The sequence below is a fragment of the Hypomesus transpacificus genome, chromosome 9 (assembly GCF_021917145.1).
Source record: "Hypomesus transpacificus isolate Combined female chromosome 9, fHypTra1, whole genome shotgun sequence".
Lineage (NCBI taxonomy): Eukaryota > Metazoa > Chordata > Actinopteri > Osmeriformes > Osmeridae > Hypomesus > Hypomesus transpacificus.
This window is the reverse complement of record NC_061068.1, coordinates 9,444,706-9,470,756: the sequence shown is the minus strand read 5'-3', so window position 1 is coordinate 9,470,756 and position 26,051 is coordinate 9,444,706. Positions and strand designations below refer to the sequence as shown.

Sequence of the window (26,051 nt, the reverse complement as noted above, 5' to 3'; positions counted from 1 at the left end):
TGGCCTCTGAAGGCTATTGAACACATTTGGCTTTGTGTACTGTCAGCTTCTCTACTGGGTGAAGTGTGTCCTTGTGAGAGAATTGTTCATGTTGTTGCACTGACCGTCAGAATACGGCTCCACCAGACACTTTAGTCCAGGTCCCACTTATCCTCTCTATCTACAGCTATCTGCTTTCATCCTGTCCAATTAAACTGCTCTCTCTCCTACAAGAAAGTTCAGTCCCTATTTGAAATATTACAATTCCAGAAACATTCATCTCTGTGATATACCTACCAAAACTGAATAAAGACTTTACAGACAATGAGCTATAACTCATAGCAAAAGGATCTGGGCTACATTCAGAGATTGGTGGAATGAAGTGGCTTTCAGTGTTCCCATTCTGCCTAAAAGACATATTACACAAGTGAGTCACAGAGTGGTTGGCAACCAATTTTATTTGTTTTCATGTTATCACAAACACCTGTCTCTGTTTTGCTTTCCTGGTCGACATGCCATTACGTGGCCAGTAGAGAGTAGAAGAGCACAGCAAAAAAGTTGATGTAATAGTACCTTGCTGTTACCCTGACAGAGCCTTGCAGGGAATGGGCCTTCTAATAGCTCCAAAGTTTCATTCATTCGCCCACTCTGTGGGATCTGTGTGATGTCAATTAATACACTTTAGCTGTAGCTAAGCACATCAGCAGTGGTTACGCCCACAGCCCCCTCTCCTTTTCCTCACCTGCTAGCACTGTGTGGGTATAAAAAGGGCTCTGATTGGACTTGATTGTGCAATAGGACAGTCAGAGAATGGATGCTGATGAACCATCAAATGCTTGATATATGTAAATAAACAAGAACTGTTCTCTAAGGTGACATTATGAACTTTCACTGCCAGACTCAAAAGGGACTGTTCTAATATATTTAAAGTGTAGCTGCCAAATCTTTAAAACGTAACAATTGCTACTTAGCAATGGTAAACAACAGTACCCCTCTTCCTCCAATCAGTCCTGGTTTGCATGATGTCGAGCCAAATGACAACTCATGCAATAGCAACTCCCCCTCAGTCTCAGTGATGGTATATCACCAGCAACCTCTTCTCTTTACATTTAAAATATTAATAATAAAGGAATTAAGTCTTTATAAAGTCCCTCACATCTTCTAAACACAAACAGTAATGCAGTGCTTTAAGTACAATTTCTTTATGGAAAATGCCATGAATCATTCCACAGATGTGGAGAGAAAGGGTTCAATTCCCCTTTCCATTTCCTCTTGAGATAATTATCTGTACTAATCATCTGCATAGACAGACACATATCTAAAACTGACCATACCCTTTTGAGGTAGTTGTGACAAATAGTACATAAACATTCTCTGTGAAAATTCAATTCCTTGTGACTGCCATTGCAATTTGGACTTGGCACTGTGTCTCTATAGTGACAGCAATAATGGTCGGTCAACGACATTAATAATGCCAGTAGCTAGGCATCAGAGTTGCTAATGGTCCAGTGAGGGGTTAGTGTCTGCTCTCTTTGCTGTCAACACAGTTGGTCATAACATCTAACTGCTTTACCTCTTATCCTCGCTGATTATTTTGTGCAAGGTAAGCCCAGACAAAGGTGTTTGTTTTGGAAAAGGCTGCACCCCCCTGGCCACCTTTTCCTCCACACGTGTAAAACACACATAAAACATGCTGGTAGAGGACACGTCAATTATCCATAGGTTTGTGTATGTCTATGCATCAGACGTAAAATCAATAATACAGAGATGAGAAATATGCACCTGTAGAGGCTTTTGTTATGATGTAGCATTTAAGTGGACAAGAGAGCATAACAGGAACAAGATGGAAGGATGGATAGATGGATGCTTTGTCATATTACTGTACACTATATCTGTAATTACAGCTACCAAATGTTCATCCTGATACATGAGTAGTAAGATATTTTGTGTTTTTCGTGTGTTTGTCGGACGATTAATGTATTGTACATATCTTACAGTTGCTCTTTGTTGTTTTTTTACTTTGTAACTTTCTTTTAATCTATTCACTTTCATTTTTTTTAACCATGTGCACATTTCATGTTCTTCTTAATAAGGTTATTTTGGAAAGTGTCGTATAATTAAGTTTAAATACTGGCCAATGTAATAAAAAATAGATTTTAGTCCTAGACTAAAAACATTTTCAATGGAGATCTTTATTTACATTTTCTTTTACTTTAGGATTAGGCTTTATCCATATCTGGGAAACTAGTTCTGTTTCCTCCACTTAATCAAGATCATGGAGATTATTTGTTGTAACCTTTAAAGGAGCATAAAGAAACAACCATTGTCACATGTCCAGTATGAAACTGGTGTAATGTTGTCCCTTTACAATTAAATGACAGGACATACAGTGACAGTTTTGAAGAGCAGCATATTTCTTCAGGAATGTAACACTTTATTATTGTTTCAGAGAGTTATCTTTCTTCATAAAATACAATACAGAGAGTAAGATGAAACTTTACAGTATAATATGCACCTAGATTTACACAATGTAACATATAAATACACACAGACACTTTAAGACGCCATTAATACAAACAAAACATTGCACGAAACAGTTCCACTTCTCATGAACTTTTATTTCTCTAGCTTTTCTATTCAGCATCTGAATGAGACGTAGTTAATGTGTTCCACAGTTGAATAAATGTAGGCTGTGAAATGAATTAAGGAATTTAAAATGCGTTACAAACTGTGAGTCAACGTCTGTGTGCATATTGGTATTGTGTTTGGTCTCTTGGTCTTAGTAAACAGGGATTGATGTTGAAAAACATGTTAGGATTGCACAACAGACTTATCCGGTCAAACAGGAAGTAAATTGTTCAAGAGTTTCTGGAGTTTTCCTACATTCTCACTAAGATAAAGCCTATGAATCCTGGTCGTAAAATAGACAAAGAAGTGCGTAAATTGTAGGTAGGGCCTATGGTATTTTTTGTTTTGTTTTTTTACTTATAGGCCTATGTCTATAGCCTGAGCTGCCTGATTCAGCTGTGCCAGTACACTGTAGCTTAGTTATTTTGTGTATAAGCCTATGTAGGATATATACATTTACATTTAGTCATTTAGCAGACGTTTTTATCCAGAGCGACTTACATTAAGTACAGGGACATTCCCCCCGAAGCAAGTAGGGTGAAGTGCCTTGCACAGCGACACAACAGGAATCAAACCAGAAACCTTCTGATTAATAGCCCGATTACCTAACCGCTCAGCCATCTGACCCCACACTAAATAAATGGGATATTTGGAATACTTTTTTTTCAATTACGGTATCATACTCTTTTAAAATAATATAATATTCACCACTAAACTGAACAACCATTTTAGACACAATTGTCTGTCTTCTCTGCTTCACGGCCACCGCTCCTACGGCTTTATTTTATCCATCAGCTGTGGCTTTGGCAACACCAGGTTTCACAGCGCATTTCTGTTTAGCTCCCTCGTTCTTTTTTAGGGCTCATCCAACCTATTTCTGGTTTCATTGGTATGCTTACGCGGTTCGATGGTTCACTTGGCATACCTTGACCATGATATCAAGGGGTCAGATTAGAAAGGAAAAGGTCGGTTATCTGCACTGCTTCGAGACAGTGGCTGTGACCTTTGTCCTGATTATCCATGGTGTCCCACACCATTATCGATCATTTACTACGTGAATTATTTTGAGTCGGAGAGGCTTTTAAAGCTCATGTAAAGCGAGCTGACAGCTGTAGCCTCATCGTGCATGGAGTCCTTCCTGTCGGAGTGCCTCTGGCAAAGAGCTGTCACCAGTTTCTTAGGTAGCTGACCGCTGAAGAACAGGTAGATGCAAGGATTCGCGCAGCTGTTTAGACTGGCCAAAAGCATCAGGATGGTGAAGGTCGCTGCTGTATAAAAAAATGAGATGGTTAGCAATGATGTGCGTAAAGGTGCGACTTTTTATACACAGACCTACTCCCAAACGGCCAGACAATGTATTAATACAGGAGGCCTATTTAAACAAAATAGTTCAATTGTAGGCTGGCAAATGACAATATCATTTTGTATCAAAAGTGTGTCTTACTTTCTGTTGGTGCATCAGTGTCCCAAACGGACCAAAGCTGGACAGTGAAGAACGGAGCCCAACAAATGATGTAGGCAAGCACGATAACCACAGTCATTTTCACAGTCTTGATCCTAGCTTTGGACACACCTGCCACGCTGCTGGCTCTTGAAGGTAGAGGGAAGGCTACCCCTGCGTTGTCCTGGTGCGTCTTTAAATAAAGGTTGATCTGGATGGCTCGGCAGATTCGCACCTGACACACCACCACGGTGAATATGGGAAGGACAAAAATGACAAGGGTCGTCCACGTGATGTACGTCTTTAGACCCCACGGTTGAATGAAATCTGCCCAGCAGTCATGGACACCCGGCGCCAACAGGACGCGCGAGAAGATAAATATCTGCGGCAGACTTCCCAGAAGAGAGATCGTCCAGGCGACGCACACAGGGATGTTCCAACGCGCACGCCTCCTCTGGAATGTGACCATTGGGTTGCAGATTGCCTGATATCGGTCGATGGTCATTGCCACAATCATGTAGGTAGAGGCAAACATGCCCACCACTTGCAGATATTTCACTAAGCGGCAAACAAGGTCCGGCCCGATGAACCGGTCGGTTATGTCCCACATGAGCTGTGGGCACACCTGGAAGAATGCAACCACCAGGTCTGCCAAGCAGAGGTGAAACACGAAGACGCGCATCCTGGACACTTGTTTGCGTCTTCTCCAGAGGATCATCAGAACCCCTGTGTTGAGGATGGCTGCGCTGAAGAATATCACACTGAGAAGCGCGATCTCTGCCTTAGCCAGATTTTCGTCTCTGGGAAGGTCCTCCAACTCCATAGGTTGGCTGTAGTTACTTCCATTGAACGGGTTCATACTTATGGAAAGCTTTGGCAAGGCCTTCCAACGACAATGCACACTATTTTAGGTGGCTGCCTTTGCTAAAATAAGAAGTAAATATTTATATTAGAAATATTTATACATTGACCCCATGTCCTGCATGCTCAGAAGAAAACATAGGCCAAATTTAAACAAACACATTCATTTGTTGTAGCCACGCAGTTTACATTGTTTCATTCTAAAGCTTTTTGAAAAGAGACCTTATATGCATTCAGCTGTGGAATTCCAATCATTACCAGAATTTCAAATTGATTCTGTTTCTTTTTTTCCGTGAGTAGGCAGTAGGCAGAATTAATTACCATAGTTACCATAGTGTTTGAATATGATACTAGAAAAGTTAAAAGAAAAATAAACTCACTGATAGTCTGTATTTTAGAAGAAGTTAGGTTCGCAGAAGTCAGTGTTTGTTGGAGAAGAATTGAAGCTGTCGCTCGGTGTTTTATAGGAGCCGCGTGTCGAAGCGGGGAGGAGCTATCCATCAGCACCACCGACTGCCACTCTACATGTTTCAAGATCGGAGTTGCACGTTTTACAATGTATCGTTAGACAAATAGATATCTAATCAATGTTAGGCCTATTGAAATATGAAAGTTTACTTAACTTTGTGTTCTTGAATGAAGTTAAATTATTCAGATTATATTTTATGTTTAGGCCTATTGTAGGGTGAGTTAATTACCCTTAAAATAAGCAAGTTAAACGTTTTTGCTCCTTTATTGGTAGTGTCAACCTCAATTGAAACTATAGACTATGACCGAAAACATTTACCACAAGACACAAACATAAGAACCACAAGACACCTCAAATATTCTTTGGGGTCCTCTGCAAGAACATCACACTGAATTACTACCAATGTTAAATGGGACATTCATAAGCTAGTGATCCGAATTTGTACATGTGGCTTTGAACCCAAGTGTATGGCCTTTGCTTCTCCCAAGTAGTAGGCTACTCTAGCGTCACGGTGAGTTGACTCTGCCTGCAACTGATTGACACTAGATACGACCAATAAAAGCTCTCATTTGCTTGACGCACCACGTTTGTTCCAGAAAAAGAAGACTAGCTACAGAACGTAAACAACGCCTGCAAAAAAAGGATATGTGCGACAAACGTTTGTCAAACAGTTGTTCTTATATGTTTGATAATTGTAGAAATACTCCGCTTTAACGTTTGTTATTCTTCTGGTAGGGTAGGCTACATTTTAAAACGTAATTTACTTCTGTTTCGAATTTAAGTGCAAGAGAAAGGGACTACCGACGGCAAGCTAGCACAGAATGCCTCAAGAAGTTCAAGATGAGCACGAACAGCTCCAATATGTTAGGTCCGTGAACACCGGAATACCTTCGTATGCTGTGTTTTGTAATCGAAGTGCTCGGACAGCACGGATGTATTGGATTAATTTCAGCGGACAGCCTCAGGCCTATGCTGATTTACATCCAGGAACAGGTCGAAAAATGAACACATATGTCGGTAAGTCGTGAAAGAATGAGCTAGCCTGGTAGATGTTTATACGACAAGTTAACAAGGCTAGCTGTACTAGTAGTGAGTTAGCGCAGGTAGCTGATTGAGTTGTAATTGCTATATTAAGAGAAGACCAACAATGGCATGTCGCCGTACACATGTCTATTGTTCTTGGTGTAAACAGGGTTAAGATAGATGGATAGCGCTTTCTGCTATTTTTGCCTAGGCCACCCCTGGATGTTCAGAGACGCTGAGACAGACGAACCACTCAAGGTTAATAACACAAGAGAGCTGTTCCTGCCTAAAGCGACAGGAACAGGAGAGGCGGATTTCATCAACATCACCTTACCAGGTAAACATCACGTCGTTTATTTAAGTATTTATTTAGGTGGAAAAATTATTTGAACTAGCCTAATGACAAAATCATTAGACATCAATAACTGTTAGAAGATACATGTTTCAAAGAAGATCTGATGTTTCGAAGCATCAATAAACATGTCTTTGGTAGCTGAAAGCTTTCTCGCTGGTGTGTTCACACCGTTTCAGTTGACTTGTGGATCCCATAGTTATGATGCTCAATGAACACCTTCACATCATTTTCAGTTTTCAGTCTGAAAGAGCGTGCCCTCCAGGTTGTCCGGCAGCTTGTGCGGTCAGAGGACTACAGGAGACTTGAAATAGCCCGTTGCCTACATGAGGAGTTGGAGGATCAACCTAGTATGCTGAAAGACCTCAAACGCATTGGCCAGCGTGTGAGACAGCACCTGGAGGAGAAAAGGCCAAACCATGCTGAGGGAGGAGACCAGTTGCATTGAGAAGTTAGGCCAGCTGGTGAAGATATTGAGTGTTGTTTATAAGACATCCTACAAATAGAAAAACTGTAAAAAGTATATACACACACACACACACACTATCTGCTCTATCATATCCAACAAAATATTTAAGAGTATGCCCTGTAGTATGGACCTGTGTGGGATAACGCTGACCTCAATCCTGTGAAGCGTAAATGTGAGCAGTATAATATGAACAAGATACAAGGATTAGTAATCACAATGTTATGCTCAGTACTGAGAATATTATTTTCTTACTGAAAATATTAACTTACCTTTTCTACTTTTGTAAATTAACCATAGATTTAAATGTGTAAATACATATTTATACCTGTATATTAAACCTATTTTGAAATCTGTGGTTTGGTCATTTTTGGGGATACATTTCCCATTTTACTATATAGGTAATATGATGCATAAAGTAGTACTCTAGTCACTTCACCCGAGTAGTGAAAGTGTGACGTCCTAAAAGTACACCAGATGAGAAGATTTTAGGATGTAAAGGGTGGTATTATATGGGGCAGTTTGACATGTCAGGGATAATCACTAGTATTGTTGCATAAGGTGGATATAGGACACTCATAATTAGACTAACCAAGATGAATTGTTACAATAGACTGGTTCAACTCTGAACTGGTATGTGTGTTCTTTCTAACTTCTACATTTACAGATGTGCTTAGATGTGTAACTTAAGTAACTGAAATTATATCCAGTACTGACAAGAGATAGAATACTGTTGCAGAACTGTTGCTAGGTGACATAGAAACACAATCTATCCCTGGCTTTGTGAGACAAGTGGCAGAAGTATGCAGGCCATGGAAATGAAGAGAACTTGGGACCTGAGTCCTTTCAGACAACAGCAGTAAGTTTAGTCTTCATCCCCTTTTTTATAATACTATATGTATTTGATTTAAAAAAAAGTTAATATACAAAGTGAAAGCCAGTGAATATACATGTCACTGTTCCAAAAGTATATCATATATTGAAATGTAATGTTTTATTTGTATTTTCCAAACCATATCAGTATGTGTGTATTTCCACATAAAATATTTTTCTTGAATTGTAGGAAGTGTCAAATTGTAAGGTTTCATGTTGGTTCCCACTTGACATTCTGTGGTTCGAGTTACACAATTTTAACCTAATCATGTTTGAGTGCTGATTGAAACCACTGAACCAACTGTATGGTTAATGTACAACCAGTCGGTATTAGTAGATTATATATACAGTACATTTTAATTGAGTTGCTCTTCTACAGTATGACATGTTGGCCCAAGAGTCACCCTGTGAGGTTTCCGCCTGTCCACACAGACCATTGGACCAAAATGAAGACCAGGGTAAATACATATTCAGTGAGTCTTACCAAATATACTAACATTACACAATAGCTGTGAATGTGATTGATTGGGTAGAACAAGTGAACCCATTTGAATTATAGGTTACTAATCACATTTTATATTTAGGTGCCAACCTATCTTTCATCAATGCCTGCTACCATGATAGAGAGAGGTACATATGATCTTTCACAAATTTGAATAAATGCAATGTTATTTTGTTCTGTGATCAAACCTGATGAAAATACATGTAATTAAGTCAACACATTTTATTAAATAAAAATGTAAAAATGGCTCCTATTCTTTTAGATGTAAAAAATATTTTTAAACAAACCAATATTTGCATAGTATAATGCTCCTATTTGCTGAATTCAAGTTTGTAGAGCTCAAGTTCAACAGTAACAGGTTTTGTGAGTATCTTAAAAAAAATAATAATAATGTAAATTGAAAGAAAACAATTCTTCCCAAACTGCTTAGGCTACCTAGCATTACCTTTAGCTTATAATGTCTATTTCTGTGCTTGTCAGTCCTCTAAGGTTATAGAGAGGAACTCTATGGATCTGGGTAGTATGCCTTGGTAGGCTGGGGATACCAGTATGGTGCACTAGATTATATTTGCTTGTGGTGTTACAACTGCATTAGCTGGTGTAAGGGACATTTGGTGCAATCTCCTCTTCTTCCTCATCAGAATCCCCAAATGGTATTGCACCCATACACAGCAGCCAGCTTCTACTACCTGTGACACAAAACATGACTGGTACCACACCTAATAGTCCAACCCTTCCTTGGCCACAAGGTAAGTCCTCCTCTATGAGGTTGGGTAATTCTTATTAAAGCTTTTATTCAGCAGTAAGATCAAACTAAACATGTTCAGATTTCAAGTCATGGATGTTTGTAGCAAATACAATTTTGCTTTTTCAGGTATGAGTCTTAGTTTTCGAAGGGCTGGTCTTTCTGTTCAAAACCTGTCCCACTACAGGAATCAGTACAATGACAATGCCAGAAGGGGTTTCCGCTACTGGCTCATCGAGAAGAAAGTCCCAAATTGTGAGGTTCTAATAAGCAAGCACTGTTCTATCCTATCTCCTTACTAACATGTGTCTAATGGTATGGGTCTGTGTGACATTCACATACACATTGGAGTGAGGGTCTGTAGGATCTGTCCCTATACGTATTGGAATGAATGCTATCCCTTTCTGTGCTCTAGCCCTCAAAATCACCTCTCAGTTAAATTCCTCCATATCTATTCTCATGTAAGGGTTATTGATGGTTACTGAATATAACAGATATCTAGGATCTCCTTAATGTAAACCAATGCAGACAATGAGGTGACAGTATTTGCTCTAGAGGATGTTTTGGAAAGTGGGACAGTGTACTATAGTACTTCTAAATGTAATCTATTGGCCTTGTCAATTCTGTTTTTGACATAAATATGTTTGTGTGTTCTGATATGTTCTGTGTGTTCTATCCTGACTTTTCTTTCTTCAGGTAATGGCTGCAGTTTTGGAGCATACAAGACCTCACTGGGATTACCCAGAGTCTAAGGAGAATCTGTAACTCTTTTTAATGTTAGAAGCGTGATGAAACTTTGTCATAATTACTTTATTTTATTTTTTATTTTTTTCTATTGCTGAATAAGTATTAATATCCCCTCTTAGGATAGCTATATACTGACTTTGACATTATATTTTGTAGCGGGGCACATTGATCAGTATTTGTAATAAAGAATAAATTCCTATTCTGTGACTATGACTGCAGAAATGTGTAGTGGTGTGTGTATAGGCCTACTTAAATATAGTAGACTCAGTGCACTCTACTGACCATTTCAAAATGTAATTATATTACGTTTTCTGAAATAATATAGCCTCATGTGTGTACTCAAACTGACTGTCACATGTTAACGTTAAATCTCAAAAAACAATAGTAAAACATTTACCTGTAGGCTACTAACGTAGGTTAAATAGCATTGTTAGCCATAATAGAGTCTAAATAAATAAGACTCAACTGGAAGAAAATCTGAAGAATAATATGTTTGAGGCTCGGTAATTGCACCGGAAAACCATTTTATTGTGACAGCTGTTTAATTGGATTATTATAGTTTAAAAGGTCAACAACATTGTACGTTTGATGGTAATCTTGTTATTGCACTATTCTGACGGGTTGACAAAATAGTGGTAAAACACTGGGATCTCTGGGGTCCGGATTACTGAACTCTGTTTGAAGAATGTGCTGTGGATGATTATCACATTGATTTTTTTCTTTTCAAAAAGCTGTGTCTTGGTTAAATTGTCTAGGCTTTTTCAATATGCTTAACTCCCATGCTTAACATAGGCTGCGGACAACCAGTTGTGTCAAAAGTGGCAGACGTCGATAGTGGAATCATGAAAAGCAGGTCAGTTAGTAAAACCACGCTACCTACATATTTAATTAAATGTGATTTTAAGTAGGCTACATTGACTGCGATATTGTTATAAATATGTCAGTTTACAAAATAATATTGGATTTTTCCAAATGGTAACCAAGTGAAGTCGATCATAAGACAAGTGCACTTCAAAACAGTCAGAACACATGGTTTCCGTTTTACACGTGGGGGTGGCGGTAAATCTTTGCCATTCTCAAACGGAAGGTAAACAGCTGATACCTTGCAAATATATTTCGCAATATGGTTTTTACTGATTGTCAGAAATAATTTTGCAATCTTGAGAACTGGATCGGCCTGTTGGTCATGTTTTTGCAAATTACGTTGATTGAATGTGAAGGGTGAACGGACAGTTGGCTCACTGTAACTCGTTGTAAAGCTTGCTAGAAGTGTCTGCAGCTGTGCCATCATTAGCTTGCTAGCACAAACCTACAGAACAACTATGAGATGCCTTTCCCGGCCAGCTAATTTGATACCAAGAGCTAACTTAACTAGTTAGCTTGCTGCTTTTTGAAAGTATATAAAAAAAAGATAACGCTTTGAATGTCAATATTTCTGATCAGGCTGTAACCGGTTTTCTCATGTTTCCCCACGTGTTTGTTTAATTAAGGGAAATGCCCCTACTCTATCCAACGTGGAAAAAAAGATGGACAACTAAGTTTCAGGTGCCATTCTACAGGAAACAAAGGAAGGCACATTTAAATGGCAACATTGAATGGTAAAACATTATCTACTAGGCTTTGTAATTTAAACTTTTATAAAGCCATGGATGCTAACCACGCAATCGTTTTTCTCTGTAGTGTCAATGACAAGATGGACAACAATAAGAAGGTCAAGTTTCAGTGGCTACGGTCAGCTGTATGCTCCCCTACTAAGTTCCACAAGAGCAATGTTGGAGAACATAAACCATCTCGTTGGAGTATGTCCCCCAAAGAAGATCTGAGTCCGTCTTCGACAGTTTTAAATGTGTCTTCAGAGTCTTCTGATGTTGGAGAACTGGGCAATATCTGTTTAGACACACCCAAGAGGAAAGCAGAAACCCAGAATGGGAGTAACCTAGGTACAGACAAAGTCAAGAAGCTTTCTAGAAAACATCTTAAATCCATCAATCCCTCCAAGGTAAGTCATGTGCGTCTTGTTCACAAACAAAATTTCCTTAAAACTTGGAGACTTGAAAGTTTTTTTTCTTTCTGTCCTTAAAGTCTGAGAAATGTAAATCATTCTCAGTCAAGCATTTTTGTGTTAATTCAGGGAATGTTCATGGATGGTACCACATCTTCGCCTATCTCTTCTGCCTTGAAGAGGAAAAACTGCACTCCAGATGAAGGATCCAAGGCAATCTACCGGAAGGCCTTAACTGCAGCTTTTGGGCGAGAAAAAAAGACCTCATCCCCAGTCAAATGTTCTAGAGCCAAGAGCCCCTCTCTTGCCCGGAAGTTCCCTAGCAGGAAGTTGACACTCAACACAAGTGATGAGATGCCTAGTCAAGAGTTAGATCGAAGTACAGACTTCGACTTGAGCTGCTGCTCTGCCCCGTCAGAAAGCGAGCCTGATGGTAGAGCTACTGTTGAGGAAGAAGGCGAGAATTGGATTCGTCCTCTGGTATTTGTCAACACAGACAAGCTAGAAGACAGCGCTTTTCTCGAGCAAGATACAAGGGTATGTTCCCGAGATTAAAGACTAACTGTTAGCTCAACAAATGTGTGGCTTAATTCAGAATAAGCAGAGTTTTGTCCAGTTTTTGTATCAGTTGTCTTTCTGTATAATGTTTTAATTGTCCTCAATGTTTTCCCTTGAAAGAGCGTGATCTTCAAATCAGGTGACTCTCCTGATTGGTCAGATGCTGAGGACCCTGTGGCAGTTAAGACGTTCTCCCAGGATAAAGATTTCCCAAGCCGTAAAGATGAAATCAGTGAGTCGACACCTTCTGCCCTGAAGTACAATTACAATCGTGACTCCCACTTCATGAAACCACAAAACTACTCTATAGGCACCAAGAAACCCAGCAGTCCTGCTTTGCCTACCCAGGGGCTAGTGATCCCCTCCCTCACCTCTCTCTCCTCACCTGGATTGAGAAGTCCTGACCTCTCCAACAAGTGTCTAGACCTCACCTCCCCCCAGTCATGGAGTACAGGCTTAACGTCTCCTGAGCAAGCCCTCCCAGGGAAGCAAAGAAGGAATTACAAATCCCCTAGCACAACTCCAGAGACTCCCAGGACGGGTGTGGTTAACCAGTGGGACCAGCGACCTACCAAAGGTGCCCTCATGTCCCCAGACCCTTTTGCACTGCCCATACGCTCAAGGAAAGACCCAGTGTCCACTTCAGCGATCCTGCCTCTAGGACACAGCTTGTTCTCCCCCTATCCCCCCTGTCACCCTGCCCCCCGGAGGTACTCTGATGCCTTTCTGGACAGCCACTCCTCCACAGCCTTTGACAACATCACTAGGAGGATGTCAGTCGGGGCAGAGCCTATCTGGACATGTGACCCCTCACAACGGGTAGAGGCCAAGCTGGGGTTTGTGGACACCCACTGCCACCTGGACATGCTGTATGGCAAGCTGGGTTTCGTTGGCACCTTTGCACGGTTCCGAAGCATGCACCGCAGCAGCTTCCCATCAGAGTTCCATGGCTGCATCGCTGACTTCTGCAACCCTCGCATCATGGTGAGGGAGGCTCTGTGGGAGGGGCTGCTAGGAGAAGAGTTGGTGTGGGGTGCGTTTGGGTGCCACCCTCACTTTGCTAAGGACTACTCCGATGTGCAGGAGCGCAACATCCTGATGGCAATGCGGCACCCCAAGGCTGTGGCCTTTGGAGAGATCGGCCTAGACTACTCCCACAAAAACTCAGTCAACGTGGTCAAGCAGAAGCAGGTGGGCTTGGACTCCTTGGGGAGATTCATTCATTTAATTCCTATGCTTAAAACCTGGGTTTGACAGTGATGGTGGTGTTGGTTTGGCGCCCCCCACAGGTATTTGAGCGTCAACTGCGTCTGGCAGTGGCCATGAAAAAACCTCTTGTGATCCACTGTAGAGATGCAGACAAAGACTTGCTTGAGATCATGAAGAAGTGTGTGCCCCGCGATTACAAGATTCACAGGTTTGAAGGCGTGTGTTCATTGTTGAATGACTGTATACAAACAACAAATAATTTTAAAATACAATTGTGTTAACCCTGTCACTAGGCTAATGTATGCTACATGGGTGCAGACACACTGGAATGCCTTTGTTTTTTCTGTTATGGAACAAACCCCAACAGTGGCTCTTTGGAAAAGTTACAACAGAAAGAATGAGAACAACTGTAAAGATGTCTCGAAACAAGTCTGACAGCTTGGCATGAAAACAGGCCGATAGCTATTTATAAAGTGTATTCAATAGACGAAGATGTGTTACACATTTTTTACAGTTTATTGTAATCTTGTGTTTCAGGCACTGTTTCACCAACAGTTACTCAGTGATTGAGCCGTTATTGGATGCGTTTCCTAACCTGTATGTAGGCTTCACTGGCCTCATTACCTACCCCAAAGCCACTGAGGCTCGAGAATCCGTGCGCAGGATTCCCCTTGAACGGATCGTCCTGGAAACGGATGCACCCTACTTTCTACCGCATAAGGTAGACACACATTCAAAATTGAGTTTCTCTGAGACATTTCTTTGCATTTTGAGTCAACAGTTGGAATGGTGTAGAAGACAGCCTTGCTCATGTACGTTAATTGATTGTTTTTGTCTCGCCAGGTTAGTAGAGATGTGTGCAGGTTTGCCCACCCTGGCATGGGCATCCACACTGTCCGTGAGATTAGCGTCCTAAAAAGAGAGCCCATCGCCAAAGTATTTACCACTATCAGAAGCAACACCACTCAACTCTATGGTGTATAAACCTGATGACAGTAAAGCAAACCATGGTTACCAGATGTAACCATGCATGCATAAAAAGTGAAAGAAATTGGGTCTCTGAAATAGTTTGGTAGTTTTTTTTGCAATTGGTCTGCTTTTCAGAAGTAAAGATAAATCTCTTAAATATATCAAATGTATATTTATTTACTTTGTGTAAGGCCTTTAATGTCAATAGTATTTTTCTTGTTAAATGTAATGGGATCAATAGTTTACTTTTGCTGGCATAAGTCTATTCCTGTGTTTTGTTGAGAACAGGTGTGCAGTGCTCTGTTTGAGCTCCTGTTATAAAGCTCTAAACTAAAGGATTCTCAGTCTGACCCAAACTTCTGTTGGTGTGGTACACGTGATGAGGCTGCTGTTGGTTGCTGTGTATTATTAGAAACATTTTTAGGTATTTAGTATTCATTTGATTTGTCATTGGTTTGATTTTGATATGTTGTTATGGTCATTTGACATCTCTGTTCTGTTTTTAATTGTTCTGCATTCTTAAGTGACTGTTGTCAAATGGGTTGATTTTGGTGTAGTTTGTTGTTGTGGAACTCCATCCCTCAATATGTTATGTAATTTAATGCTGTCATTAAATTATTTTTTTTTTTCTCATCTTGATTTCATTATTGTATGATGAGGAATAGAATGATCATTATTTATTCAGGCATTTCTTTAGAATTAAAGATTTGTATAGATGTGTGGGTGTCAAGCCATAGGTACTTCTATTGAGTTATTTGTTGGTAATTTATAGAGAAACAACTTACATTCTCCTTGGGAGTTAATTTAATAAGAGAAAAAGGCTGCCAGGCTGGTCAATTAACCTATTTCTGTAATCTTTAATGGCTGTAAATACAGAGGTACAAATTCTACCTTTTTTAAGTGTTTAAAAAAGTGTGTTCAGAAATGTAATGTGGTTTAGGGTAGAAGAACAATTTGTTGAAAGCATGAAAATATGGCACTTGTTTATATTGGTTTACTCTGCCACAAACGCATGTGATGTAATCATAGGACATGTTTTTATTCCACATTTAACATTCAGAAAAACTCATCAACGCTAGGGTTGTACCCAGTAGTTGTCTTTGCTATGTTTTGACAGAAACATAAGGCCAAAGGTCAGATGAGGTTTCCTGCTGGTGGGTCATCTCCCAGGACCTCCTGCAGGATCTTCTGCAGCACCATGCCATACTCCTCGTACTCCGCCTCGCTCAGGTGGACACCCATCTCAAATGGGACTGTCACCTGTTGGCAGCACAGGCCAAACACGTCGGTCATAGTCCACGTGTTTTTAAAACAGTTCAGGTTTATTTTAGAAAGTGTCTATGACTCACTGTTTTGTGTCCATCCTTTTGAGGTTGGTGTTCCTCAAACAGCTCAGAAAACTCCTCCACAGCCCTCCGACCAACTCGGGGAGGCTTTCCTTTACCCTGCAAACAAAACCAGACTAATCTAACCAGAACACCCACCCTCTTTCTATGTCTACATCATTCAAACACATCAACACACACCATCATCCATCTCCTTACTATACACCAATAAACACCTACTTACGGGAGGTCTCTGCGATGTGCTGAGGAAACTGGTGCCAGCACTGGCTGACTTGCACCACAGAGACAGACAACATAGCAACAGGAGCATCACACCAGTACTTCTCTTCATAATCATGGTGAAGAATGGCTGCTTTAGGAATATCTACTGACAAATAAAATACAGACAAATACAGAATGCACAGCCTGATTCAAACCACTTAAAATGTTTTTTTTCCAAACATCAAACCCCACAACTTGCCAGAAGAATTAAATTTGACTCACCTGACACGGATGTTGATTTGTTCGGATTGGTTTTTCTCCACATTATATACCCATTCTAGTTCCCTTTCTCATTGTTTGTGTTACTATAGTACACAATACTATAGATAACTCAACTTGGTAAGCATGGATTGTTCAAATGTTTGACTAGATAAGGGGCCAAGCATAGCTGTGTTGAAGACTTAATGCTTATATTGTGACCTTTAATCATCAGTTGAGCCTACTATCTGACAGCAATTGAGTGTTTCAGCTCATTACCTCTTTTGGCATGACAAAGCAGCCCCAGTTGGTATGACAATGGTTTTACGTGGACATATCTGTATCAGGTGTAAGTGGACATATTCACTTCTACACAACCATGCCATTTATGTAGCTATTTGTGTGGCTCAGAATGTGTGTCCAATTTGCACATCCGTTTGCTTGTCAGTATTGGCAGATAAAAACAGTTATGTTGCGAATGTGTCTGCATATATAACCGGACACATTTTCCAAACAAATATACTTTCAACGACACAGTGACGGTCAGTCAGAAGCCTATGCATAAGTGAAGAACATTTGTATGTAGGTTGACAGGTGAGTCGTTTGATAAAACGTGCAATGTTACATACCTTTCCACACCAGTAGATGGCAGTAATGATCACTAAGCCATGGAAGTCGCGTTGGGTTGAAACCCACAAAGAAGGTATCATGCTAGTACTGGACGGCTAGTTTATTTGCATTAGTAAGACGAGATTGATCATAAACAGTAATGGATAAGAAGAAAAAGCTATACGATGTTACGGCCTCTTCTGTGAGTAGCCCAACTATGTAAATGAAGTTTGCTAACTAGCACTAAAGGCCAAACGTTCTTTTCTGTGTAATTACAACGGGGAGTTCCAACCCTCACCAATGTAAAATACATGTTCAATTTAGAGTACGACACACTGCATTTACTTTTGGAGTCAACCTGTTTAGTTCTCTGAGTTAGGAAATAGTTAGCTTCTATTGGACTGCATGTAGAACACCGATCTGTTGCATTGATCAGTTTTTATAGTTTAAAATATGTCTCTGTTAATTTAGGGCATTTACTGTGATATATTTAATAAATCCTGTCAGTGAATTGTCGTTATATACCTGTGTATGATACCCACACAAACACGCAAATCCGTAGACTTCATGAAGTCTGCTGCCGGGTAACAAAAGAACTTGATTGTATTAACAACGTTACTAAATTGAGGGAGAATTACTTTGACCACACCTGAAGTTTGTTCACTGTTGCAGTTTCATAATGTGTTCAAACCCATATAAGTCATTGAACGATTTCAAAACAGTGACTAGCTAAGTAAAATTGCATGTTATATTTAATTCTCTGTAGTTGGTGGACCTCAAAGCTGAACTCTACAGAAAGCAGGAGAAATTCAAACATCAGAAGCTAGGACAAGATGCTGCAGCTGGTTCTTCTAATTTCAAAATTAAGGTATGTTGAAAGGGACTTCTTACAGTGTATGATCACAAATGATCTTAGTTTGTATCCAGCTTAAATGTAATCTTCTGTCTCTCTGTTTTGGTTTGTAGAAGCCCACAGTGTGGAACAAGCAGAATGAGGGGGTCTCTGCACGAGCACAGAAAGATGTGGAGCAGCTGACAGAGGAGGAAAACAACCATGATAAGTCGAGGTCAGTGGCATAGTTAGCAGTTGTTAGGGTCAAATCAATCTAAGACATCCTTTATGTATTGGACCCGACCTTTGGTAATAACCTGTATTCCTGTACTGCAGACGGAAGCTGGAGGAGAAGGCCAAACTCTATGAGCAGATGACCAAAGGAGACTTTCCTGGTTTGTGTCAACTATTTCACTTGAATACTAAGTACCAAAGTGATCTCGAACTGTGCTTCTAAATAACAAGGGATTCTAATTTCTGTGTGATTCTACTTTATTGTTCAATCATCTTTTTGATGATAAACCAGATGAGGAGACAGAGGGCTTGTTCCTGGTGGATTTCACTCAGAAGATCATTGACAAAAAGAGAGAGACTTATGCCCAGCAAGACAGGGAAATCGAAGACAGGGATATGGGCAGCTCGTCCCCCATCCCACCCCCCGAGAACCCGGAAGAGGAGTGGTAATGTTCCCACAATACAAGCTCCAAAGCTCTGAATCATAATGAAGCCACATTGCCTCATGGTTTAGAGGTCAACAACTTCCTCTTGTCTGTCTGAAGGGTGGATTATGTGGATGCTCTGGGCAGATCAAGGAAGTGCATGAAGAAAGACCTGCCAGGGTTCAAGAAAATGGACCAAGACTTTCAAGGGAAAAGGTACAGGAATAGCATTGTGGTCTAAACAAACGCTGACGCTAGGTTTAAACTGTAGATCCGGCTCATTAATAGAATAACTATATGTGTGTGTTTGTGTGTGTGTTTGCCCATGCAGACATGCAGTGACGGAGAAGACCCTGCTGTCGGAAGACATGCGTCGTGAGCTTCAGAGGGAAGAGTGGGAGAGGGAGGAAGAGGAGGCGTTGAAGAGGCCTGTGGGACCAATCCACTATGAGGACATTAGGGAGCAAGGTTCGCATGTTACACCATTACTGAACTATTGATCTGAAACTATTGCCAAACTCGATACTTAATAGTGAACCAAATGTGCCAAGATCATTGATGTAAACTGTAGGTCTCCCTCCCCCTCCTTTCTCTGTCTATCTCAGAGGCCCGTGAGTTGGGTGTGGGCTACTTTGCTTTCTCTCAGGACCAGGAGCAACGCAGGAAACAAAGAGACACTCTGGACATGCTCAGAGACCAGGTGAGGAGCTCTATTTTCTCGGTCCTTGGCAAGCTCACATTTTTGTACCCCATCCGTTTATGTATGTGTGTTGACACTGTATCTCCTTTCCAATATCTCTCTTTCTCCTTGCTTGCCATCTCCCCCCCTTCTTTCCCTGTCAGACGACAGACCAGCGTAGTAAGAGAGAGATGCTGAAGGAGAAGAGAAAGGCTCTACTTAAGGCTCGACTGGCTAAGGTGAGGCAGAGAAAGATGAAAAATACCAAGATGGATGGCACAGAGGAGGATCAGGAAGAGCCACTGAAAGAAGGTTAGAACAAATAACTACAGCACATCACTGTAGAAAGTAATGAGACAACACAATGACCAGGATAACCTGTTTTGTTAAATTGTACTGATATGGTTTCCCAGTTGTTTGATCCATAATTGTCGATAACGTCTGCAAAGTCAACTTCCTATTATTTCCTTTCAAGTTATCGCTTTGAAAGTGATGAATGCATTGTCTTGCTTCCTTTAGAAGAAGAGGAAGAGGATGAGATTGGTCACCTGCCTCCATCAGAGGATGCCCCTGAGGCCAGTAGGAAGGTTGGGAAGGTGGAGGTGGAGATCCAGGAGAGAAGGGACACCAGGCCGGGGGTTCCCCACGTCAGAGAGTGGGACAGGGGCAAAGGTACACTTCAATGTTGTGATATTTGATCCTAAAATCTTTAACGGAAAATATATTTAATATTTAAAGTATGTCCATCTAGTAGTTTTTAAATTGACAGTTTATTATGCAGTCAATAATAAAATGAGACTCATGCAAGATAGTAGGTCAGACATTAGATCAGTTGTAACCAAAGCCTGCCTTAACTCTGTAGTATGCTGTGATATAACCATCCTCTTCCCTCCAATTTCTCCCCCAGAATTCTCTCTGGGCCTGTGGACTAACCGGAGACGAGACGAACGGGATGCAGACTTTGCCCCTCCCTCTGCGTATTTTAAAGAGGATAGAAAACCAGGTTATGGAAGGACTGTTGGACGAGAACAGGACAAACCCAAAATGACTTTCAAGTGGTCTGCTGCACAAAGTGAAAAGAGCAAGGAGCCACCCCAGGCCCACCCTGAACCCCAGGCCCACCCTGAACCCCAGGCCCACCCTGAACCCCAGGCCCACCCTGAACCCCAGGCCCACCCTGAACCCCAAGCCCATCCACAGCCTAATAGTGCTGCTGGCCACTCTAAACCCCAACACACATCTCCTCCCCCTCTGATTAAAATGCCGATACAACCCCAAACCACAGATCAAGACCAACCCCTCCCCTCTGCACCTGCTGTGCAGAGCTCCCCCCAACTTCAGTACACAGCACCGCTAATACACAGTCCTCCGTCTGCCCCACCCCTTTTCTCCCAGTGTTCTCTTCCACCGTTGCATCCTAACTGTCCTCCATCTCACCTGCAGTATACATCCACACCCCACTACCCACCCCAGTATCCCCCTAGCCAGTATCCCTATGGCCAGTATCCCCATAGCCAGTATCCCTATGGACAGTATCCCCCTAGCCAGTATCCCTATGGACAGTATCCCCCTAGCCAGTATCCCCTCCAGTATCTGTCCCAACCCCTGGTCCAGCAACAGGCCCAGCCTGATCAGGCCATGCAGGAAGCTCAGTCCCAGCCCCTGGAAACCTCCCAGAGTCTGGAGGACATGCTGTCCTTCTACAAGAGCTCTACTTGATCTTTACTGAAAGACTAAATGGAGACAGACATGGAACACTCCAGCCAGTCACAACTGGAATGTACCATCACCCAGCCAGACACCAGTGTTTGATGTTACTTTAAACCAAAAATACAGATAAAAAGCAGTTTGAGAGTAAAATAACCACATTTATTTGTTTGGAATATCCCAACCAACAAAATGTTTTCTCATAAGGGTTCTATATATTGGAAATGTGATTAAAAATAAGTCGATTGATTTAACTTAGTGCTGTCTGGTTATGATTTCTCTTGAGGTGCTTTTCCTTCTAAGTACGATTTATTTATGATTGCTGATATTATTGCAGTATCTTGGCCTTTACACAAGTGTCGTTTTTGAATGCCTCAGCTTGCCATCTGTCATTTCAGTTCACGGGCAAACAACATTTGTGTAGCCTTCACTTGGAAAAGAACAGTGATTGAAGGGGGTTGAAGTTATTATAGTTAACCATAATTTTAATACATGTAATCATTAGCCACTAGGTAGTGCTAGAACCATACTTTTGACCCTATGTTGAATAGTGAAGCTTGCTTACTGCAATTCACTTGTTTTTGTGGACCTTAGAGAGTTTCAAACTTATTTGATAAATGTATGTTTGTGAGCTGTAAAAATTTGATTTAAATAACTACAAATAACATTTGTTGTGCTCCAATTACTGTCCTAGTTATCAAGTTAGCTAATGGCCAATCTCATGATGGCAACAGTTTTGTTTTGTTGTGAGGGCACAGTGCATCACCTTTGTATTGAATCAAAGGTGGTAAACCATAGAATGTTCTTATTCTGCCCTTAGAGGCTCTGGAACCTTTAAAAGCTGGTCATAAGAGGCTGTGTGTTCCTAGGTTCCAGAACGCATGAATGAATAGTAGTCATTTATGGTGCTAAAATCAGTGACCTATGACATTTTGTTGTCATTTGAAGCCAATTCTGAGACAACATAGACTGCATACAATCTGCATTTGCCCCAAGAACCCTCAAGTGTCTGAAATGTCCCAGTGCGACTGTTTGAATACCAACTGATATGGACCTGAAGACTTTCCAGCGTTGCATGACTGAAGCTCCTTGCCTCCTGGATCAGATAGCACTGCTCCTCCAGGAATGCCAAGAGAAAGAGATCCTCCTCCCCAGAGGCATCTGTAACCTGTGTGACTTGTCCTGGGAGGAGCTATCTGACCTCCCCCAAGATGCCAAGCCCCTCCATCAGCCTAAGGTGTTCAGCAGACCACTGCGAACCGGCCACTTGCCCCCAGACACCTGCTGCACAATGTCCATGGTGCCCAGTCATGTGCTGCTGCCAAATGACTCCAGCATGTCTGTTCGTCAGGCTACTACCCGCTGCAGTACTTTCAAGTTCAAGAAGAGGTTCCACACAGAACGAGAAAACATTGGTGAGCTTATTTTATTGGTCCCACCACTGTCATCACGAACACTGACCCTGAACTTGATAATGCGCACATCATGTGGTTGGTCTTCATCCTAGAAAATTGCAAATGTGTTGTAAACAATGGGGTATGGGTTGCAAAAGAATTTGATTTTATTTGATCTCCACAGTGAAACTGTGATAATCGGAATATTAATTTATGTTGTGGTCAAGAGTAAGTGGATCACAGTGATGTGGCATGTGTCCAGGAGGGACCTGCGTTCCTGTGACCTCCACCCTGCGTCTCTATCTGGAAGAACATCTGTCCCACCTCTCCTTTTCCCTCACTTACAGAGGTAACCCACCAATCACTGCAGCACATCTTTCTGTACAAATCATTGCCCTTAAAAGCTTTACTTCAGTGATCTGAGCGGTTAAGGAATCGGGCTAGTAATCAGAAGGTTGCCGGTTCGATTCCCGGCCGTTCACGAATGACGTTGTGTCCTTGGGCAAGGCACTTCACCCTACTTGCCTCGGGGAAATGTCCCTGTACTTACTGTAAGTCTCTCTGGATAAGAGCGTCTGCTAAATGACTAAATGTAAATGTAATTAAGTGTTCAGGGCGTAATTAACCCTAAACCCCAGTTTGCACTTCACAGCCACCACTCCCTGCTTTAGCAGCCAGACTCTGGAGGTGTGTCACTGGGCTGTCAACAAGCTGCAACCCATCCTACACCAGATGTAGGTGCATCTCCTCCCCCTTCAGTCTCCCATCTCAGAGGCCAAACAACGGCCCCACCAGTTTTCCTCTTTTATACAATTCCTTACTAAACAAAGCATCATGAAAATCAATTATAAACTGTCACAGCCTGTATGAGTCCCATACTGAATCAGTTGAGACCAGGTGTTGACTGTCTACTCCTTCCTGCTTCACAGAAAAGAGGAAAATGACAGGCTGGTGGTAACAGGGAACACATTCCTGCTGTCAACCAAGCACTACCCGGACGACAAAGTCCACCAGCCCTTGCCCCCGTTTCAACGATTTGTAAGGGATGGTCTCTTCCCCATCATCCCTAACACCAAGTACCTGGGTTCCGCTACATCCCTCAAGCTACACTACAGCCTGTCTGATGGCACCTCCTATGTCTAGTATCCTACTCAGTCATCTACAGTAGATATCAACTCTTTCAGCCTTTCTCTCTATGTCTCTATATATTTGTATTTTTTTCTGTCCCCTTTCTCATCCTTGATCCTCCCCCTGTCCTCCCTCCCTCCATATCTGAGTCCTCCTGCTGAGTGTGTTGTCTCTAACTGGGTCCCAGCTACCCTTCTGGATCCGTGGCAGTGTGCCAGATCCCAAGTACTAAGACCAGAGGGGGCATCTACACCAACATTTTTGGGGACAGCCCCAATGACAACCTAGTGGCCTCCTTCATGCCCAGTGGGCAGGGCTATGTGTACCATACAGGTAAACCCACAACCAGCTGGTTTGGCTTTCTGGTGGGAACCTCTGGATGCCAGCAATACACACGAGAAGGCAGTCTCGCCAAGGAATGGACTTTCAACCCACAGGCTCAGCTTGAGGACCCATACACATATAAGGTGTATACAATGTATACGGTGTATCTGGGAAAGTGTATCTTCGTGATATTGTGTGTGGTTGAATGTGTGTACTTATATCATATATGTTGTCTTCGCCTCAGGTAAATGATGTCATTTCCCTGACCTTCAGGAAACATTTCTCCATGGATGTGACCTTCACGGCTCTGGGTGAGAGTGTCACCCTGAAAATAAGAGAGAAACCCTTGGTAAGAAACCCATCATTGTCTAGTCTGATGATTTATCTCTTTATGCAGTTTAATTTATCATTGGGCATTAACTGTAACCCTCCACCTGGAAACATGAACCCTCCTGCTCCAGATTGTGAGGTTGGGTTAATACTCACCTGTTAACCCTTTCACCCTACCTCCTTCCATCCTTTTTTTTACCCCCCCTCCCCCACACAGGCCTCCAGTAGCAGAGTTCAGGGCCCTGGTGCCGAGGATGAGAAGCTGGCTGTTTCCAGGGCAGAGCTCCAGGTGATCAGAAAGAGAGTCAGACACACGGCTTTGCACTGGCTCAACTTTTACATGGTGGCCGCAGGTAGGTCTCAGAAGAGGCAGACTTTAACGCAGACATCTGGTCTGGGAGGTTGTTTGTCTCTCAATCTACCTGTCCAACACGCAGGTCTTATCAAAGAGCCCCTACTCCAAGACCCTAAACCCAGATCATTGAAACATAAGGAGCCTTGGACTTCACCTCCCAGAGTGCACCTCGGGAATGAGGAGAACCCACCGGCTTTTGTACGGCCAGTACCTCTTAGAAGAAAGTTTCCTCGACCGGCCACCTGTAGCCTGCCCATGTCCAGAACATCTCCCCTGTTCAGACCGTCCTCACACAGGTAAGGCATACAGACACAGGTACCCACCATGGAACCGACACCACCACACAGACGCACACAGACAAGCTGCCTCCGTCAGCCTCTCTCTTACACTCTCCTGCAGGGCCAAGTCAGCAGGGTCATTGTGCATCTCGTCTGTGTCAGCCCTCCCTCCCAGTGAGACCCCAGCCCCTCGCTGCCTCGTGGTTCTGCGGCACCTCCTCCTCAACACCTACAAAGGGCAGGGCTGCCACTGCTCCACCCGCTTGCCTGTCCTTTTGGACCTGGAGTTGGAGCTGTTCCTGGGAGGGCCCTGGACCCGCCAGGGCCAGGTGCTTGTGGTCTACGTCACCTCCTCCGTTAGCCCCCCACCTCAGGGTAAAAGTGTGGAGCTGGTCCTGCAGAAGATCCACCATAAACAAGTGTCCACCTCTGCCATGCCCTGTGCTAAGGTGAGAAGACGTGGTGTACAGGCAGCGTACATAGACGTCAGTCCTATGCTGTACCAATCAAGTGCACCATTGACTTCTTGATTATATAATGATAATCACAACTACAATGTGTTTACAACGTTTCCACATAAGATTGTCCAAGATGATATACCTGAATATCAGTGTGCGTTCTGTTTGCCTGTGTCAGAGTTATCGCGACCCCTTCAGACTGGTTAAGTACGATCTGGACACAGCAACCCATCTGACCCAGACTGCCGTCCCAGTCCTGGTCCAGAGGCATCACGTGGGACCTGGAATGCTACTGGTACGACACACAAGGGAACAGGATCATGTCTGGAGAACCATTCAGTCCCCCTTACAACAGGGGGGTCAGATGGGTGAGCGGTTACGGAATCGGGCTATTAATCAGATTGCCGGTTCGATTCCTTCACCTCACTTGCCTCGGGCGGAATGTCCCTGTACTTACTGTAAGTCGCTCTGGATAAGAGTGTCTGCTAAGTGACTATATTTTTATGTAAATATGATGTACTAACCATGGGTAGAGTGAAATTAAATAATATTTCAGTACTAAGTGTTTTCTAAAAGCAGGAGGATGTGCGTGTGTGCATGTGTGTGCATGTTGTGCATTGCCTGTGTGGAAAGGCGGATCTTGTCCTAGTTTAGAGGAGGGCTGACCTT

At 42.3% G+C, this 26,051-nt stretch overlaps 5 protein-coding genes across 9 annotated transcripts; 3 read left to right on the top strand and 2 right to left on the bottom strand.

The window, feature by feature from the left end:
• Positions 1-2,417: 2,417 nt before the first annotated feature.
• LOC124471458 (vasopressin V2 receptor-like) lies at positions 2,418-5,407 on the bottom strand. Of its 3 annotated transcripts, none has more exons than XM_047025958.1 (3): positions 5,290-5,407; positions 4,052-4,972; positions 2,418-3,875 (listed from the first exon to the last, which is right to left on the bottom strand). In XM_047025958.1, exons 2-3 carry the CDS (start codon positions 4,905-4,907, stop codon positions 3,667-3,669), a joined length of 1,065 nt encoding a protein of 354 aa, XP_046881914.1. In that variant the 5' UTR covers positions 4,908-4,972; positions 5,290-5,407; the 3' UTR covers positions 2,418-3,666. The 3 variants fall into 3 exon arrangements, with proteins under 3 accessions (XP_046881914.1, XP_046881916.1, XP_046881915.1); XM_047025960.1 differs by having other exon boundaries at positions 5,240-5,295; XM_047025959.1 differs by lacking the exon at positions 5,290-5,407 and adding an exon at positions 5,132-5,212.
• A 536-nt stretch (positions 5,408-5,943) lies between these two features.
• vhl (von Hippel-Lindau tumor suppressor) lies at positions 5,944-7,575 on the top strand. Its single transcript, XM_047025961.1, has 3 exons — positions 5,944-6,395; positions 6,613-6,738; positions 6,990-7,575. The coding sequence occupies exons 1-3, from the start codon at positions 6,200-6,202 to the stop codon at positions 7,199-7,201; spliced, it is 534 nt and encodes a 177-aa protein (XP_046881917.1). The 5' UTR covers positions 5,944-6,199; the 3' UTR covers positions 7,202-7,575.
• Positions 7,576-8,245: 670 nt separating this feature from the next.
• Positions 8,246-15,399, top strand: tatdn2 (TatD DNase domain containing 2). Of its 2 annotated transcripts, XM_047025956.1 has the most exons (12): positions 8,246-8,565; positions 8,677-8,722; positions 9,236-9,343; positions 9,469-9,594; positions 10,036-10,939; positions 11,577-11,684; positions 11,767-12,085; positions 12,218-12,625; positions 12,767-13,837; positions 13,936-14,063; positions 14,393-14,576; positions 14,699-15,399. In XM_047025956.1, the coding sequence occupies exons 5-12, from the start codon at positions 10,866-10,868 to the stop codon at positions 14,837-14,839; spliced, it is 2,433 nt and encodes an 810-aa protein (XP_046881912.1). In that variant the 5' UTR covers positions 8,246-8,565; positions 8,677-8,722; positions 9,236-9,343; positions 9,469-9,594; positions 10,036-10,865; the 3' UTR covers positions 14,840-15,399. The 2 variants fall into 2 exon arrangements, with proteins under 2 accessions (XP_046881912.1, XP_046881913.1); XM_047025957.1 differs by lacking the exons at positions 8,246-8,565; positions 8,677-8,722; positions 9,236-9,343; positions 9,469-9,594; positions 10,036-10,939 and adding an exon at positions 11,142-11,173.
• Positions 15,400-15,833: 434 nt separating this feature from the next.
• On the bottom strand, positions 15,834-16,530 carry ghrl (ghrelin/obestatin prepropeptide). Its single transcript, XM_047025886.1, has 3 exons — positions 16,394-16,530; positions 16,174-16,269; positions 15,834-16,084 (listed from the first exon to the last, which is right to left on the bottom strand). Exons 1-3 carry the CDS (start codon positions 16,505-16,507, stop codon positions 15,959-15,961), a joined length of 336 nt encoding a protein of 111 aa, XP_046881842.1. The 5' UTR covers positions 16,508-16,530; the 3' UTR covers positions 15,834-15,958.
• A 798-nt stretch (positions 16,531-17,328) lies between these two features.
• Positions 17,329-21,539, top strand: ccdc174 (coiled-coil domain containing 174). Of its 2 annotated transcripts, none has more exons than XM_047025233.1 (11): positions 17,329-17,440; positions 18,005-18,106; positions 18,205-18,305; positions 18,407-18,465; positions 18,597-18,750; positions 18,850-18,945; positions 19,061-19,197; positions 19,335-19,429; positions 19,573-19,720; positions 19,931-20,080; positions 20,316-21,539. In XM_047025233.1, exons 1-11 carry the CDS (start codon positions 17,399-17,401, stop codon positions 21,125-21,127), a joined length of 1,896 nt encoding a protein of 631 aa, XP_046881189.1. In that variant the 5' UTR covers positions 17,329-17,398; the 3' UTR covers positions 21,128-21,539. The 2 variants fall into 2 exon arrangements, with proteins under 2 accessions (XP_046881189.1, XP_046881188.1); XM_047025232.1 differs by having other exon boundaries at positions 19,928-20,080.
• The last annotated feature ends 4,512 nt before the right edge of the window (positions 21,540-26,051 follow it).